This window comes from Macrosteles quadrilineatus, unplaced genomic scaffold, assembly GCF_028750875.1.
Source record: "Macrosteles quadrilineatus isolate MER2022 unplaced genomic scaffold, UCM_ALF_1.0 Scaffold_1__1_contigs__length_201487025, whole genome shotgun sequence".
Taxonomy (NCBI): domain Eukaryota; kingdom Metazoa; phylum Arthropoda; class Insecta; order Hemiptera; family Cicadellidae; genus Macrosteles; species Macrosteles quadrilineatus.
This window is the reverse complement of record NW_026542594.1, coordinates 163,060,602-163,079,596: the sequence shown is the minus strand read 5'-3', so window position 1 is coordinate 163,079,596 and position 18,995 is coordinate 163,060,602. Positions and strand designations below refer to the sequence as shown.

General features: G+C 33.3%; 1 protein-coding gene across 12 annotated transcripts in view; it reads right to left on the bottom strand.

Moving 5' to 3' along the window:
- Nucleotides 1-18,995, bottom strand: part of LOC128988713 (calcium/calmodulin-dependent protein kinase type II alpha chain) — a 194,549-nt gene that overhangs the window by 78,997 nt on the left and 96,557 nt on the right. For all 12 annotated transcript variants that reach the window (XM_054410287.1, XM_054410314.1, XM_054410348.1 and 9 more), the window contains exon 2: nucleotides 16,294-16,388. In XM_054410287.1, the coding sequence (XP_054266262.1) occupies nucleotides 16,294-16,388 (95 nt within the window). The remainder of the gene's footprint in view (nucleotides 1-16,293; nucleotides 16,389-18,995) is intronic.

Below are 18,995 nucleotides of genomic sequence, written 5' to 3'. Positions count from 1 at the left end.
CTAAATTAATTATTTCATGGGGAGCAAGCTGGTCTAGTGGTAGAGAACGGGACTTCGGTTCCTGAGGTCAAGGGTTCAAATCCTGCCAAATCACCAATGGATGTTATCGAAGTGATAAAGCCGCAACACCTAGGTCTAGCCTGAAGTAATGGGGAAACCAACGCTGGACTCGCGCCTAGCGTCCGAGGAGAAAACAATCATTATTTCATACCCACATAAAATTTAAAAATTAAATAATAATACGCATTTACTGTTTAATGGCATTTTTGGAAGTTAAAGTGATCAAAATTGTATATTATACTGTACCTACATTGTGCCAGAAAAAACACCATTTGCTTGCTAGAGAAATTTTAATTGTTTGTAGAACGCTTCACTAACTAGTCTGTTTGAGAGCAGGACTTCACCATGAAGTTTCAGGTTAAAATACAACTTATTACCAACTTTCATTTACTACTTGGCAGTTCTATGACCTGACGGCTCAAACCTTAATTTCTGTTTGGTCCATTAGAATCCAATAGTCATATTAAGGAAAAATAAATGGAAAATCTCACTTTAAAGTCATTCGAAATGTTTGACCATTCATTTGATAATCTAAAAATGTAAATAGTGTGAATGTGGCAATGTTCGTGTTTGTTCGCTATGATGGTTTACAATAAATCTCGACGTCAATGGTTAGTTATCGGAACAGCATTGGTAATGAGAGTGGAGCACCAGTCAGTTCTCGCCACAGATCAATACATAACTACAGCACAAGCATATCTCTAAACGATGCTCGTCCTCCGCCTCCGCCTGCTAGCATGACAACTCTTGTATGGCGAACAGATTCATGAATTGATCGATTCAATGCAATAGAACATTAAACATGTAATAGTATGATTCGTTTTGGATTTTAAAATTAGATGATTTAATTTAGTTTATGTTCCGCAATAAACTATGTACGGCGATTTTTGTAACGAGTACGAATTTAAATTTATTTTCCAAGCTGATGATTTACTATAGTAAGTTTATGATTATTAAGGGTTGAAAATAAAGCATATCACTGCTCGTAGTACATGACTTAGGGAGGTCATATGACCAACTATTTGCAAAAATTTTAAATAGCTATTAGTAATTGTATTGCAATATTTTCAAACTGTGGTATGCATAACATGACAGAAAATTACGATTCCTAATAAAGAATGAACTTCGCAATATGAAATCGTACCAAATACAGCTATGTTGTTATGTTACCCTATGGTGTAGGCCTATATAATACCTTTCTCTAATTCAATTTTAAAAAGTTTTACTAAATTTAATGTTTTTTTCTATTGCTGGTCAGACTAACCTAAGGAATCAGACTCAACAGGAGCTACAGTAATAGCTGTAGTTACTCATATTTCGTTAAATAATAAAAATAAGGCAAAAGAGCAGTTTATAATAAGTTACGATAAAAAGCTTTGGGGGGCTTTTTAAAATCCCAAAAAATCCAAAGCTGTGGCTACTGTCTCTGATTTTTGTATTCTTCATAGAGAATTTTCAAGGCTGTATCTTAGCATCAAGGAGGCGAACAGACTTTGTAAACTTAACGTGACTTCAATACCAACCTGTGGACGTATTCCATGAAGTTGGATTCTTCAAAGTCAGAGGGTATATTTATACTGATATACTGATATATATCGTATTGTAACGTAACAAACTGTATATAAAATTGTTTAGAGCACTGCGTATTGACAACGCTATAGAGGTAGATAATTTAAAAATCATGTACGCTAAAAACAAACTAAATGAAAGATACCCCACGAAAGCTTTTCAACTGGAGAAAAGACTTCCTACTTTTAAATAATAACTAACTTTAAGATCAAATTTTCTAATTGAACAGAATTATCAAGGGAATCCGAACTGTAGTTAAAGTACATCTAAGAAGTTTCTGTTGCAATAAAAGTACAAAACTTTGTTATTTCCTCTGTTGTACTCTTAAGCTTAGGAAATGTTTCAGGTCTAAAGCTTTCACTTTGAGACATACGATATGTCTTGTGGAGAACATCACAAAGACAATTCTATAACACCCTACTAGCTCCCACTTTCGCGGCCACCGCCACGCTCCCCCGTTGTTCTTTATGTGTATTCCCCTTGTATCTCTTGGCAGCAGTTCGCTGTTGGGAAAAATGTCATATCAATTGCGCTTCGTGTTGTAAATTTAAGAACTAAGTACTACCATTGACTAGTCAAAGGTACTACTAATTAATCGTACACTATATTTTCAGTATAGAAAAATGCAACTTGGACATTTTACTAGATGCCTATTTTGTAAAAAAAAACCTGTTATTGTCAAAAAAATTTGAAGTCGGGTAAAATAAAAACACACGTAAATTTTAATTTTAAACAATGGATTAATTTTTACTGAATTTTGCAATTACATTATATGGCATAGTACAAATTGTTCAGTATAAGTAAAATCCAAATAAAGCAAACATTTAAGAATCTATTTTAAGTATACAAGTGTTTTATGAAATATACTTAAAGATTGTCCGTTACTGGCTAGTTAGACTCCACAACACAATTGAAGCTGCGTTAAGTTAAATGAGATAATAAACTGTGAAGTTGCAACGATCGGATTGATGATTCTGCAAACAGTTCTCTTTAAGGTCGATTCACACATATCAGTCCAGTCACAGTTCCGTTGCAGTCCAGTTACAGTCCAGTCACAGTTGCATCCGCAATGTCTCAGTCAAACTGTCAGTCATTTGGTTGCAGTCACTCTTTCGTCACTATATTTACAGTGTTGATAAAGTAAAAAATAATTAATTAAAACACAATATTCCATCAAATTTTCATCGTTCGTCTTGTTGATTGTTACAAACATTACTTAAAATATAAATTCGATAATTTAAATTTTAAAAAGTACTATTTTCTAACCTAAAACACGTCCGTCAGGCGTCCGAACAAACCAAAAATATCGGTGAAAAGAAATCTGAAATTGACTGACGGACGCCTGCAGAGCTACTGACGGAACGGGTGAGTGTAGATATCGCTATATAAAATACATTAAAGAATATTTTTGTTAACTGTGACGTGCCTGGACTGCAACGTGCCGTGACTGATGTGTGTGAATCGACCCTTATTCTGTTACATTACAAAACAAGTTATCACAAGCTACTTGGTTAGCACAGGAAATGATGACATATGGATGGTATGTAAGGTACATTACTTTGAAATTTAATTGATAAAACATTACAAATAAGAAAACGACAAGAATAAGCATCAAGTTAATCACAAGTATATCAAGTATATCACAAGAAAATCTCCATTATTGCATGTGATTGATTATTCAATATCCATCACGTAAATCACATGAACTTTTTGGAGTAAAAATCATTATGAGATGAAACATCCTTTATTGTTGCTGCAGTCGTACAGTAACGCCGTCGACGAGAAATTATCTTGCTCTCCACAGAAACTGAGTTTAAAACTGATGTAGTTAGGAAATAAGTAACTTTCCGAGCTAGTTAGCGCTCGCTAAGGTTGGTACAATGGCTGATACAGTAGTTACTGTTGCAAAACACTCGTGTATAAACTCGCGAACTTTGCTACATTATGTCTGGTGTGCTTCAAAATTTACAAATTACTTAACTAAAAACTATACCCCGCCGCAGCAAACCTGCATAATAAGCAAATATCTATTTTCTAAAACTGATTTTCACTGAAATATTTTTTCTAAAATGTCAAATGTATTATATAAAAAAAGGTTTAATGAGTAATAAGGTTTGTAGCTATAGGAAATGTAACAAAGTATGTTTTTAGTATAATGCCAATAGATTAGCAAGAAATTTGATAAAAATATATCTATTAACAACTAAACTACAACAGTTTACTTATATTCTCCATACGAAGCTCTACAAAAAGCTTTGGAAAAAAATTAACTTTTTTGTTTCGTAAGTCAAAATTGGGAACCCCCATTTTTACCTCTTCAAACCCGCCATAAAACCCCATGCTGGTTCACGAACTAGTTGAATGAAACGTAGTTTTACTGATTTGTACAACATTTCATCAAAATCAGATTATTATGTAGTTTTACGAATGTTATTTCCAAACAAAATAATGAATTTTGAAACTACTTCCCTACAGTGCTTACTTTGCAATAAAAATCTATAAATACGATCATGTCAAGTAACACCAAAGTCAGTATGAACAGTTTAAGGTAGACACAAATGGATTAAAAACAAACAGCCCTCTCTTTGCATTGGAAATGTTAATGTATTTGCATAAGCAATCTTGTCGATTACATTTAGTAAGCTGGCGCGTTTCCCACTCATTGTTTTTAAACGTTGATTATTGTTTCTACTTTTGTTCGAATATAGCTAAAGATTATCGGTAGGATATCTATTAAAGATTTCTAAAAAAAATAATCAACAACGATTTATGATGAAAAATGTTATACATTTACCTTACTTTAATCCAAGCGGTTACGAGATACAAAACAACACATGAATTTCACACAGCGCATTGATTGGGTACATAATTAATGCGCTGACGTGATTGCGTCAATATCTAATCAAGTGAACGACTAAATGTAAATCCTGAAACAACTTGTATGAGGAAAAAATTGGCGACGGTTTGATCTTCAAAATGTAGGTTTTTGAAGAACTATGACAATACAGAGCCCAAACAACACCGAACAAAAGAAACTTTATACTTACACATGAATCGCAAACACAGCTGAGTTTAGTGGTAGGAGAGTAAAGTTCATACATCTTCATCTTCATGTATAATATTTCATGTATTGATTTTAATCGGTTCTTACTAGGAAAACGGACGTGATCCTTTCAGTATATTAAATTTTTATTTTAAATTATCACTAACAAATATTTAGAGAAATAAAACTCATATTTAGTCGTTATCTCCATGATTATTTCAAAAGGCCAATTTCCATTCGCCATACAATCATATTATTCTGTGGAATTATCTCAGTATTTATTAAAATATCAATAAATAATTCTACAGTTTCAGAACTTGGCATTGGTAATGCAAATAATTATTTTGGTTCAATTAGAAAACTCCAGCAAATACAAAAAATATAATATTATCGCACACTCGTATTATCGTTTATACAGACTGTTCGTAGGCACTCACAAAATGGGGTAAATGTTAAATTTAATTTTGTTATTTTTAAGGAGAGTCTAGTACAACAGTTTTCTTATTTCCAAAGAAATTAAACAATACATATTTGTTTGTAAAACACTTTTTATATTATTTTAATACAAACTCATAATTCGTCGAAAAAGGCATTACAGTTTTATTTTATTTTACAAAACAGGACGTTGTATATCGGTGGAGCTGTGTAGAAGCTTAAGTGATACGTTAGAGGTGCGTACTAAAACTTTGATCTCTCGCTTACATGTAAGCTCCATTCTTGAATCTTCAAAGTAAAATAACGCTCTCAATATCCAGGAGATATACTCGTTTACTCGTATGATCAAACTTTTAAGCCGCAAAACACCTAACGACAAATTATTTTTAGCAGTTGCATTTTCTTCTTATACATAATAAAATTCCAGTGAGGTGTTAAAACGTATTTTACGTCATACTGCATCAAAAAGAACCGTTTTAATGCATGCGTTGCCGGTCTAAAGAAGCATTTTTGTTCTCCAGGGATTAAAAAGAGTTTTTAACCCCAAGGGTGCAAAAATCAGCTGTTGTTAACTCAGTTGTAAATTTCAATCGTAAACAATCGCATGTATCGAAAGTATGTATAGATTGATTAATCGATTGTAAATTATTGTTGCCTTATTTTAAATGGTTCGACAAATCGGTAGTATAATGTACACTAACACAATCGTAATAGACGGAATAACTTACTTGTTTCCATTATCAAATTACAATGAAAACAAGCTAGAAGTAGTTTTGAGAGGTGATCATAAATTAAAACTATTTTTGTTTTGTAACAGTTTGTTAAAATAATGTTGCACTATGACGAAAAATATAGTTAATCGCGGCAAAAAGTGGCACATTAGGCCCTGTTAAGTAAATACACTGTTTGTTGTGTGATTAAATAATAAAAAAGAGATTAAAAACAATAAAAGTAATTAAATCAAACAGATTATTATTATTATTGTTTCAAAACATAGCTAGTCTATAATTAATTATTTACAACGTCAGACGATGGAGATAATATGCTACCAATCAACAATTGCATTTAAAAATGTACTTGCACAAATTGGCCTTATGTTTATAATGACAGATCGGCCAGAGTTGGTTGTTAATCGACAACAAACAAAACAGTTGGTTAGTTAAAACAAATGTTAACTTTCCCATCTGATGTTGGCCAAACCAACGTTTGATTACCTGTTTGTTTCCTACAATGGTCGCTAACGAACTTGAATTAAATTAATTTCCATTTTTGTTTCATACGGATGAATCTTTCTTTATCTATAGACACAGAACTGTTTAAGTTAAACATTTTATGCACTGATCAGTCACACTGTCTTTAAATAAACTTTTGAAAAGTTTTCAAAAATAAAAAGCGCACAGCCTCTGTCCTTGAGTCCCCGGGTTCAAATACAGCCAATAGCCAGAAGGCTTTAGCAAGGTTTTCATGCCATTATCTGGTGGTTCGGAAATTTCTTTTGGACTTAGATAACGTTCTTTGTGTCGATATAGAATAGCTCCCAAACAAAAAAATCCATAAGTAAATATAAGTTTGAACACAACAAAATTATTCACTGGTTCCTAAAACTTAAGTTTTTTGCCTAACAAATACTCAACATCCTATGCCGTTTCTATAGTTGCACGTGGTAAATATTCATATAGGGAAACGCATGGTCTTGTCTGCAATCTCATTAAGCCTACATAGCAAGTAAAGTGGTCTATCCTTGGGCCTCGTGCCATCGATTATACCTAAATACGTCATACTGCATGCTAATGTGAGTTATGGGGCCACGGATTGAATGATCAAGTAAATTATGTATTTAAGTTTTCAATCAGATTGTTTTTAAGTATGTCTACGTGGCAGTACACTACAGTTTCTTTTAATTGCAGTACTGAAGTTTACAACAGTTATCATGGATTATCAATTGTAGTGTTTTGTCAAAAATATGTAACAATCGTAGATAAAAAAACTTTGAAAAATCGTCCAGATGATGGTCGTAGCGTTTCATTAAGACTTTATAACAATGCAACAGGGTATTTACAAAAGGTTAATTATTTGAGTATTATTTTTTTTTAAAGGTCATTGATTACCGAGCTATTTGAGGGGTTTACGTCCAGCGTTGTGATTGACATGCTTAGGAGGAACAACATTATAGCTTGTCTATGGAAAATCTATTTGGTATTTGTCAAATTTAATTACTTAATACATTAACATGGTTTTAAAACAACAACTTTTGTATTTCTCGTAACGAAAATCCTTGAGACCAAAGTATTTGTAATGTGCGTTAAACTAAGTATTAATTATTTCTGGACTATTCTTTTAAACGTTTTTAAAACATTCCTACGATCTTAATAAACAAGAAAATACCTTTGAAGCCTTTTTTTAACGCACGGAAACCACTGCAAATTACAAAAACATAAGGAAATATTTTCTCAAGTCGCGGAGCACATTTCTTGCCGAGGAAAATAGCGGAGTGATACGGACCGGGTACTACTTTCTCTAGGGCACCTATTTGTGTTGCCAGCTGAACCTAAAAACGTGTTGTATAGTGTTTGAAAGACTAATTATTTATATGCTTTATAGTGACTGTAGAAAAAATATAATGTGTAATACGAATGCAAAAGGCCTTTGCTGCGCTCGAGATCATTCCGCACTCTCGTGTGCAGAAAAGTGCCACTTTGCCCACTAGTTACACAAATAACTATTTTTTGCTTGCATGACAGTTGTTGCGTTAGGGTGGATTTCATACTAGTACAGATAGCTATTGGTTAGCTTTATTGTATGAGCAGTTTTGTGTATCATGTGTTAGAATGGAGGATATTTTATCTGATTGACGATGTATTTGAGAGTTTGTGACGTGCATACTAGGATTGCATATTATATTACATCCTGTTGTATGGTATCCAGTGAGGCAACGCGTCGGCGCCATCATGTACACAGAGGATTTTTTTCTGACGCCACCGCGACGACCTCTTGCATCAGCATGAAGGTACTGATCCAAGGAGTCCGTACATCAATGTATGTCTTCGTAAGCTCACGAACTTCTTTACTAACAGTAGAATACTGTAAGTATATATGTTGTGTTTTATAATTATCAGAAACGTTTCGAGACAGGGTTCAAATCACAATTGCATGAAACAACGAATTTCATTCATGGATTGTTATGAATTACACAATGTAAAAAAGAGTTCTGTTTGAAAGATTAAACTTGGTTTGTTACAGAAAGCCGATTAAGGCTTGCGAATGTAAGCAGAAGTAGAGTTGACTCAAATCCTGTGTTTTATTTTTCGAATCTGATGTTTGTATATGTTGGTGTTTGGATAACTTCTCGATAATTGTCAATTGTGTAAGTGATTTTACAGTGCTTGCCTTAAACTCTGAAGGTCACTGGTTCGATTCCAAGTTAGATAGTTTCTGAGCTAATATATAATTTTACATTAGACTATCATTGTAACTATGTTATCATCGTTATAATAAATATTTTCGTTAGATAGTAACAAAACCAAGGTTTGGACCGGTTCTTTTAAAAATAAAAATACAGTAAACGTCATTGGCGTGGGGAGAAAATAAACAAAGTAGCTCCGATTTCGATATGCACTTTCCTTCACAATCTAATGTTAATACCATTTTGACGACCGGATACCTAACTAGCTTTAAATACTTATCATAGTTACAAATAGATACAGGAAATATATTTATCGTTCATGACCATTCTATCTATTTTTAGTTTACAGTTGATTGAAAATCCATACCCTCATTTTTACACATTGAGAAAACCGCGACCTCTTTTTATCCACATATCCAATGTCAAAGGTAGATGAAAAACTGGTTTTTTACGTTATGATATCCGTCTTTGTGGTAGAATAGAATAGAATAGAAAACCTTTCATTCAACTCTCATAGTGAACTGAGGAGGATATTTGAGTTAAAACTTGTCATGTGACAATACATAAAAGATTTCTCAACACAGTTAGATGAACGTGTGAGGTGGTTAATGTCTTTAATCATGAAACAGTTAACTGTCTAAATATTCTTTACAATTGTTTACCGAAGACTCCTGTTATCAGTCTGTCAAGAGTCTTTCTATCGATGTTGAGTTCAGGTCAGTCAACTTCATGCTTACTCAACGGAGGATGTCAAAAGAGAATCCAAGACCAAACAAGGCCCTTGTTCTGAAGAAGGTTACTGGCTCAAGGTTTTCATTAGTCATAACGTCAATCAGTGTGTCATCATAATTAAATTCTTGAAAGCTCTCTCGTAACCTTTGGTTTTATAACGATCATATTGCTAAGAATTGGCATTCTGTAAAAATAATTGAAATGTTTGACTAGTTTCTGCTTTCATAATTTTTAGATTAAATTAACTTGATACGGGTAACTGTACAACGCAAGAGTAGAGCTGACTTTTAAATGTGAAAGCAATGAAATTGATAAGGTAACAATAAAACATTTAAATTGTAACTGTAAATCGAAAAAAAAGTGTTTAGAAGAACTATGGACAACTTTTATGAATATTACGTCAAAACTGATAGAGGTAATTTTAAAACCTAACAATCAATTTTAGTTTCAACCAAGTTCTGTATGCACGGTTTGTACAGTAATTAATCAATTATTGTTGATTAAGAATATGAACAATAAGTTATATGTATGTCAAACGTTATCTTCTAAATACATCATATGCTACATTACATGTTATGTTATGTTATATCACTGTTACAAACTAAGGAAAACAAGTTTGGTTCTTAGAGTATCTTTCAGCAGCTGTCGAAACATTTCTGGAACTCATTTAACTTTTTCCTACAAGTTACATTCGTCCTATTTCATCGTAACATTGACCAAATACTAGTATTACAAACACTGATTAAACTTGGTAATTGTACAGATTTGCAAAGGCCTAAATTTATTTATTCTAATAATTATTTAAATATTTACATATTCTTTTAAACGATGCGCCTTAAAGAATATTTTGGTTGTATGACTCCAAAAGTGGTACCTCGAAAACTAAACTAGTTCGGGAAAATCATTTGCCACATTTCTATTAGACAAATTCATCAGCTGAAATAAAATGACTAAATAACGCAAACCAGTGTGTATTATCGATCGCATTAATCGTCATTTTAAGTTACGGACTTTACAATTGATCGATTAGGTTCTTGTCATATTTAATAATGCAGCATTTACGACAAACGGTGCACGAAACACACGAATCATTTCATTGCCATTAACATGAAACATATCCCATTTTAGCATTTTTTTTCAAATTGATTTAACATCTAACGTTACAATATTCACATTTAGTATGTTTGACGGTCTTCAAGTAGTTAACACATGTTTTTAACTTATGTAAATTTGGTCAAAAAAGTAGGAATCGTTGATTATATATTTTTGTATTTTTAAATAGCACTCAATGAAAATTACAGTAGAGTCGTTGGTATATAAGTTTAATAAAATTTTCTGTTTCCTAACTGTAGTGACGATGTGCATCCAGTAGTCTAATTCGCCGTCGCTTGACGGTTCGTAACCATTATCTATATTATGATATTATAATACTATAATCTATCAGTGTTAGGTTTCTGATGTTTGTCATTCCTACTGATTGGTATAGGATACAATAACTTTACATGGGTAGGCCTATGTAGTTTGTAGCTAACAATACTGTCGGCTATATACCACATTGACTCATACGCTATTTTCTACTTTTAAAAATATTCAAATAAACACAATACAAATACTGTATTAAAAATTGCGTTTGGGTAAAAGACGTGGGTTTTCATGCATGAATAACATTTTAAATCCCAATACCATCGTATTAATAATGTTTTTGTTTAAATTTGAATGAATTTTGTACAAGTTGAAAGAGGTTAACACAATTAGTCGTTCTTGTACCTAATAAGTTATCGCATTTTTTCTATCTATTGAACAGTGTAACTAAAACAATATAAAGGGGATAGTTGTACTTTTGAATATTGTGTTTTCACCTTCACAACAGTGTTCCAGGCTGCTTTAACCAAAACCTGTATCCGTACATTATTTTACATAAAGCTTCTCAGCCATGGCATTTATAACCTATAAAGCCTGAGTCCTGACTGGTTCACTCTATTTTATTATTTTAAATTTCAATTCAATGAATATTTTCCAGATATTGAGCTTCAAGTGGGTTTCAATTATGCAACAGGAGATTGATCGACAGTGTATACCGGGTTTTGTGTGTGTTGTGTTTTGTGTGTGTTGTGTTTTGTGTGCACTGCACACAGGGGCTGGGCCGCACGCCGCCGAGCGCCGGCCAGGCACCGACGATGCATGCAACTGGTGGGGAAGCAGCGGCAGCCGCCCCTATTGATTTTTGAGAGGGTAACCTCCCAGCCCACCCTTTCACTCTTCTACTTCCACACTCCCGTAGACTGTTCGCATGTGTCATTCATGAATATTATATTTATATCGAATGTACCCGGTCAAACATTTGTTTCCAAATAACCATTACTTTATCGAATGGCTATATATTACTGCGTAGCTATTTAACCTCGGAAATTTAGTTGAGGATACAATTCCCATGAAACTTGAGATTTCTCTAGTTGATGAGAAAGCCGCAAATTTGGTGGAGCGGTACTTAAATTTAAGAAGTATACGCCCAACTATGAACGCTGTATTTGATCATTTGTCTATACAAAAAAATGGCTGGCACGTCACCGCATTTGAAGTTTCCAAACGAAGTTTTGATTATCTACCAAACAATAGTCAGCAAACAAATTTTATATCCTTAATAAAATTGATATTCCCCTATTTGTGACAATCCCCTTAAAAACCTAACAAAAAATTTTGTTTACGAGTAATTGAAGTTTCTACAATCACGCTCACCAAGGAAAATGTTGTCTTCCTTACCAAACGACATAGAATGTTTTTTTTTATTTGATAACAGAGACACACCACTTTAGATTGGTATTTGAATTTGTGTCTGATCGATTGATCAAACCACCCTTGAGGTATCAGATCCTTTAATTTTTGATTAATATAAAACGAGAAAAGTATAGATCTTTCATGGTGGAAAATATCTCCACGACAGATAGTTTTGCTGCTACGCATATAATGCGTAATATAGCTTTATGTAAATAGGCTAACAAGTTTTCTAAATTCTTTTCAAGCGAAAACATCATATCTATAACCACACTACTTGACTAATACTTGCAAGCAAGACCTTGCTGTAAAACCAAGCTAACGTATAAAACAATATTTTACAACCGAATACAAAAGTTGTAAAAACAACAAGCCAAAGTCTATTTTATAACAAAGCCGAGCGGTTCTTACCAGGGTTTGGTCGAGATGTCACGATCAGTATATTATAAAAACATTTTACAGAGCCAATCGTTTACGGCTGTTCCGAAAGCGTATTAGGAATAATATTTTATTTTCATCAGGAATAAAATCTTAAGTAATGTTGTCTGCCTTATACAGGGTGGTAATAAAGTCCGAAGACAGTTAAATATTTAAAAAAATAATGTAGATAGAGCTACAATACTTGGTACAAAGTTACAGAGCATAAAACTTTATTTTAACACATATTCAGTGATCCAATAACTCTTCAGGGGGACAGCCCACAATGAGTCGGTCGAAAATCTTAAATGGAAGCATAGGTCAATATGCACATCGAATGAAAGGTATGTTTTAGTAGAATACAATGCCGCCAACCGCACTTCAAAAGGTTGATCCTGCGCAAAATGGCAGCCATTCAAAAATTTCTTGAATCTGCCATTTTGTAGTTTTGAACGACTGCCATTTTTTACTCAGGCGTTCTTTTGAGCTTGAATTTACGGCATTGTAATACTAGTGAAGACCTTTAATTTGATGTGCATATCGACCTATGCTTACGTTAACAATTTTCTTGCTGTACCCCCTGAGGAGTAAGCGTGTAATAGCAATACAAATTAAATGAATCTTTGAACAACTGTCATTCTTGGCTCGGTTGTCCGTTTGAGTTCAAATTTGCGGCAGTATATTCTGCTAGTAAATACCTTTAATTTGATGTACATGTCAACCTCTGCTTCTATTTAAGATTTCCTCCTGACTCCATGTGGGCCGTCCCCCTGAAGAGTTATTAGATCACTGAATATGTGTTAAAATAAAGTTGTATGCTCTGTAACTTTGTACCAAGTATTGTAGGTCTATCTACATTATTTTTTAAAATATTTAACTGTCTTCGGACTTTATTACCACCCTGTATTTTTCTTATTGTAAAATAATAGTATACAGTATACGAAAATCACAAGTATTTGATTTATAATTGATTCCTTCGCTAAATATACAACAGATTAGAGTACTACAAGAACAGTTCAAAACAAATTAAAAACATTTTTCGTTCCAAGGTTTGAAGAATAAGAAAGGACAGAGTTATATAAAAAAAAATCACGAATTTGCACAAACTATATACATTAAGAGATTAGAAAAAGTAAGAATACGTTGGTATGGTTGTGTAAATAGAACTGAAAATACAATAACAAATAAGGTGTAGAAATGAAACCCAAAATGAGTTTCCCTTCTAGGAAGACTCAGGACGCAAAGAAGGGAAAGGTTTGGCGTGACTATGAAAGTAGCAAAATACCAAAGGTAATAAATTTTTCGAAGTCAAAAAACAACTTGGTTCTAACGACCTCAGGAGCTCAGGAGTAAATGTGCAAATGTATTTTAAATCACATAGGCCTATGTACAAAATGTAAAAACGTTTAAAAAATATTAATATATCATAGTAACATTCCCGTGCATTATTATTATTATTACTTAAGTGTTAACTGAAAGTAAATAAAAGATACGTCTAATGAAACTTAAAACATATATTTACGCTTATATTGTTAACTCACAAGTTGATAAATATACATACAAGATGATACAAGTGGTGATAGATTTCGAATGGACACTCCAATCATCAGACCCAACCTGTGTGTCATTCGCCTATTGATGATTTCGCAATTTTAATATATGTTTTTAGTGTTATTAGACGTATCTTTTATTAATTTTCCGTAAATTTAATAACACGTACAATGCTGATCAAGAAGTTATTTAGTGTTAACTGGCAAACTTTCTGAATATACGAGTACCTACATATACCTCTTACAGCTTTGCAACGAAATACGAACTTTTATCATAACATCGGCTGCATATTAAAAGTGATATTTCATTATTTTCTTCTAGTACCATACTAAATCAGTTTAAGTTTTTCTCCAAACCAAACAACACACAGCGAAAGCAGTTGAGAAACGATTATAATCATATCTTACCAACTAAATATAATGCTGACTTTTACCTACCTACTTATATATAAGACTTTTTTTTATAAGATTTTTTTGCTGACAACGTCTAACAATTTTCTTTTGTAAAACGATACTATAAAGGAACCCACATGCATCGGCTTGGAAATGCTGTGGGGAGTTCCATGCGGCCAGAGTTTAATCAAATTAGAGAGGTTATAAACAAGCAATATGAGGCCTCTTTATGAGAACAGTTATGATTTTATGGTCAAAGTTTCATTTCCCTTTGTTAAAATGCGTCGTAACTCGTTGTTCAAAAAATGATTTAAGAAGATTTTAATATTAGATACATTAAAAACCATGATAAAGCATACAGCAAAACGTAAATCAATTTTTCTAGTGTGCAAGGGTTTCACATAAAAAAATAATATGGTTTGTAAAAAAAAAACATTCTCTTATTATACTGGGTGCAATGTTAGTACTGTATTACTAACAAACAGAATAAACTATTAACGGAACAGCATTCTTCATAATGTTCTTAATTTCTATAGTCAATTACACGTAGTACTAAAAATGTATACGCGTAAAAGTATGAAATACATAATTAACAATTTAATAACGAAGAAAATCCATTTCGTTAAAAATATAAACGTCTTGGTAAATTGGATTCGTTTAATGAAAGGCAAGTATGTAGCAAGAACGTATGAATATAATGACAACTTCAGCATCCATAACTATTTCGTTTCAATAGCGTTTTGGCATTATATGTTTTAAATAACTATTTTTATTTAATTTTATTGCATTATTATAATTTCATAACTTTTCCAGTTTAAGGTGTTGTATGGCTATAAAGTAACGTTGCCTTGAAATTGTAACACGAATTGGAGTCTGCAATCCATCGATATGAAACATACAATCTAGTCTGCAATCCTTTAAACGAAAAGTTTAAAGGTTTTTGGTTTACGGAGAAAATACAATAACGACTAACGGACAATCCTAGCGTGGTACTAAATGAAAAATAAAAACAACAACGTATACGTTTGAGGTTGGTAGTAGAGTAATTGCAATTAAAATGTTACGAAACATTGTTAAAGGTCCAGAGCCGATGGTCCACCAAACTGGGAGTTGCGTAATGGGACCTGAGGAGATAAATGAAGTTTGGAACGTTCTACTATTTAAAACACACAACAATTGTTCGAATATTTTAAATAGGAAACATAATATAGGGGATGCAATGTTAAAACAATATAAGGAGAAAGTGTCAGTTACTAACAAGTTATTTCTAGGAGTAAATTGTGTAAATTAGTTATACGAGAAATTTATTTTTAAAAGGGCAATCTCAAACATTGCCTACCCTGTCACTATTAAAAATCGTGAATTTTGGAAAATATTTTAACTCGGTATTTGTTCAATTTTTATTGTACAGAGACTATTGTTTCAATAATTAAGAGCGGACATTAGAGTTAGAATTTATCAACATGTTAATTTGTATGTAAACGTATGTAAAGAGTAAACACCGAGACAAATTTATATTTTGCCTGTATAATTAATGCTAATACTTTAATAATAACTTTAAAACTTCAAAATTTAATTATATTATCAGCGTTCTGCTGATCTATATTTTGATGCTAGATAATAATCCAGATAAATAGATAAAAAGCCATAAAAAAATTACAATAAGGCGCTAAACCTGGTTGAAGTTATGAAAGATTATAACAAAACACAGATTCAATACATAACTCGAATTAAAATTATACCTGGTTTCAGATATTAAGACTCAGGTTACACAAGGTTCTCTTTTAAAAATCAGGATTAACTTGAGGATCAGACTTACACTGTAAATTAAATTAGAAGAACATAACATGAGTGGCTTGATCTAGCAAAATTAAAGTAGAAAAAAATATAACTGTAGTCAAGAATTAAATCGTACTTACCTCTCGCAGAGAGTTTTTTCGTGTTGATTATTTTCGCCGCGAACTCCTGGCCACTGGATTTCTGAACACATCTTCGTACCACGGAGAAAGCTCCTCTGTAACAAGGAAACATGGGTTACACACTACGTTTGTAAAATATTGAAACAACAAGTAAATCGTGTTTATATCCTTAACATTAGATATTGATGTCCAAAGAATCTGCTCCGTTTGTATAGAGAAAAACAATATGTGTTCACAAATATTTACTATGTGGTCAATCTTCATGCACGAAGCAATATAATATTTTTATTTTGTAGCCAGCTATCTAGAGAGGATAAAGTACTGTATTAGAATTTTAAGGTTAAACGTACGATTACAAAGTGTCTATGGACCTCATTGCTTCTCCTCAATTAGTTCCAGTTCATTTTCATAGCCCAAGTCTATCTCAGACATTAAGGCTAGGATGTCCTACGGACATCTCCCTATGATCTAATAGACCTTAATATTCGCAGAATGGCAACCGCCATTGGTAGAATGGCAAGAGAAATATGTAATGATGTCACCCATTGTCCCAGCGGACTTGGAAAACTACAAATGTGTTACGTGCTATCATCTCTTCTCTCATAGGTTGTATATCAATAGTATACGAAATGAGAGCATGTTTCAAAGATTGAGATGTCCCTTTTGATACATCAAAGTAAACGGTGCAGTAAAACACACCTTGAATGCATACGGATTGGAGGGGTTTCTTATGTTTTAAGTGACAGATCAGCGTTCCATACCAGTAAGTTCTGTTCAAAGAAAAAGTTGGGTAACAAAAACTTTGTATTAGAGGGATTTTTGTAAATCGGTGGTTGGCGAGCAATTTAAATTTCGCTGTAAAAGATTGTGACTCACTTTGAAATTTCGTATTTCAGACTTAAAACTACCAAGTACCAAATAAATCTGGTAAACAGAGTCGTTTGTTACTCGACTTCGTGAAAGACAATAGATTCAGAAAAGAATCCGCTAACTTCTATCACGAATGTTCCACACCGTTAAAAATCAGACCTAAAGAGGTTCTATTTCCCAAGTTGGCCAACTCCGACCCAGCGCAACTTAGCGGTAAACACCGAACAAATTTCGCTATCAGAACTGCCAATCTGATTACACAACTTGGCAGTTCGGATCTAATTTCATTTGAGAAACTTAAATAGGCCGCGGCTTTCTACATTGTCTGACGAAGATGGAATCGTGCGAGATAAAACACGGTTATGTTAGTGAATGCTGATTTTTTTAGGGAAATTTAAGATGTTTGCATAGGATATTGACAATAATTGTTGCATATCTCTGTGTGGGTCTGTATTAGCACCCCGTATACCTTGTTGACTCAAGGAATCCCTTTAAGTCCCTGCAAGGTGCACCACAAGGCTTCCCTGGTCAACTCGTCCGTTGTTGATGTTGATGTTGACTCACACAGTCACACGTCACACGTTCACACCAGACAATCGAGTAATTAAAAATTACGAAATTGTTACTAATGAAATTTGTTTACTGTTTAAACAGAGTACACCACTGTGCTCAAGAAGAATATTTTTTATTTGGTTCCTTACAATCATCAATTTTATGAAAAGGAAAAAATAAACTCTACACTATAAACGTCATGGGGTGCAGAGGAGACTAAATTTCGAAATTAACGACGTAATGATTTATCACACACTAGCTGTACCCGCGGGCTTTGCCCCGTTTAACTTCATGAGTATTCGCATGGCTCAATCACGTCCTGGTTGAAGTTCGTTCGCTACGCTAACTCGCCTCCAGGTTGAAGTTCGTTCACTACGCTCACTCGCCTTATGGTTGCAAATTAGCTGTTGTCATAAATAACAAAAAATAATAGTGCTGCACCCTGTTGTTAATTCTTGTAACTTTAATGCTATTGAACATCATAGAACAGAACCAACTTGTTTAATTGAAACAGCTGTTAAGATTGATTAATTCCTTTTAAATATGAAAAATCATAAGGTTAACATGGGAAACTCCAGAGCAACTGGGGTGGAGCCCGAAAGCCCGATCAGAACAAAAACTACTTAGTTTTCCTATTTAATGCCCAAAGCATTGGTGTACCGAATTTCAGCCTGCTAGGTAAATGGGAAGTGGGAGAATTAGTGATGAGTGAGTGAGTGAGTGAGTGAGTGAGTGAGTGAGTGAGTGAGTCAGTGAGGGCTTTGCCTTTTATATATTTAGATACTAGTTATACCCAATACCTACCTAGGTTACTATTGATACCTAAGTATGTGAAATAAACTGATCAAATAATTTTAAATGGTCACCAAATCACCCTTTTTAAATACACTGGAAGGATAATAACACGACATGTTTTGATGCTAGAAAATAATACTGTATTGTGAAAATATTTTGATAAAAGAGCGGATAAATGAGGACCCCGTTCAGTATTAGGGAACACAGGTGATTTCAGTCCAGTAACTACATTGGTTATCTTGTCCTTTTTCCTCGTTCTTAATGGTACCAAACACATTTTCTCGGAAGGAATTGGTGGCCATAGATAGATTGAACTTCATATAATTGTTTGTTGATAAAATAGTTGTGTAAACAAATGTCATTTAATTTATAAGAACTTTGTTAGGATTGGCTCGCAACGAGGCCTTGCGATGGATGGACTTGTTGTAGTTATAGCCAAGTCGGCCATTTAAAATATAGCATTGGAATTTCTTACTGAGTTTGAA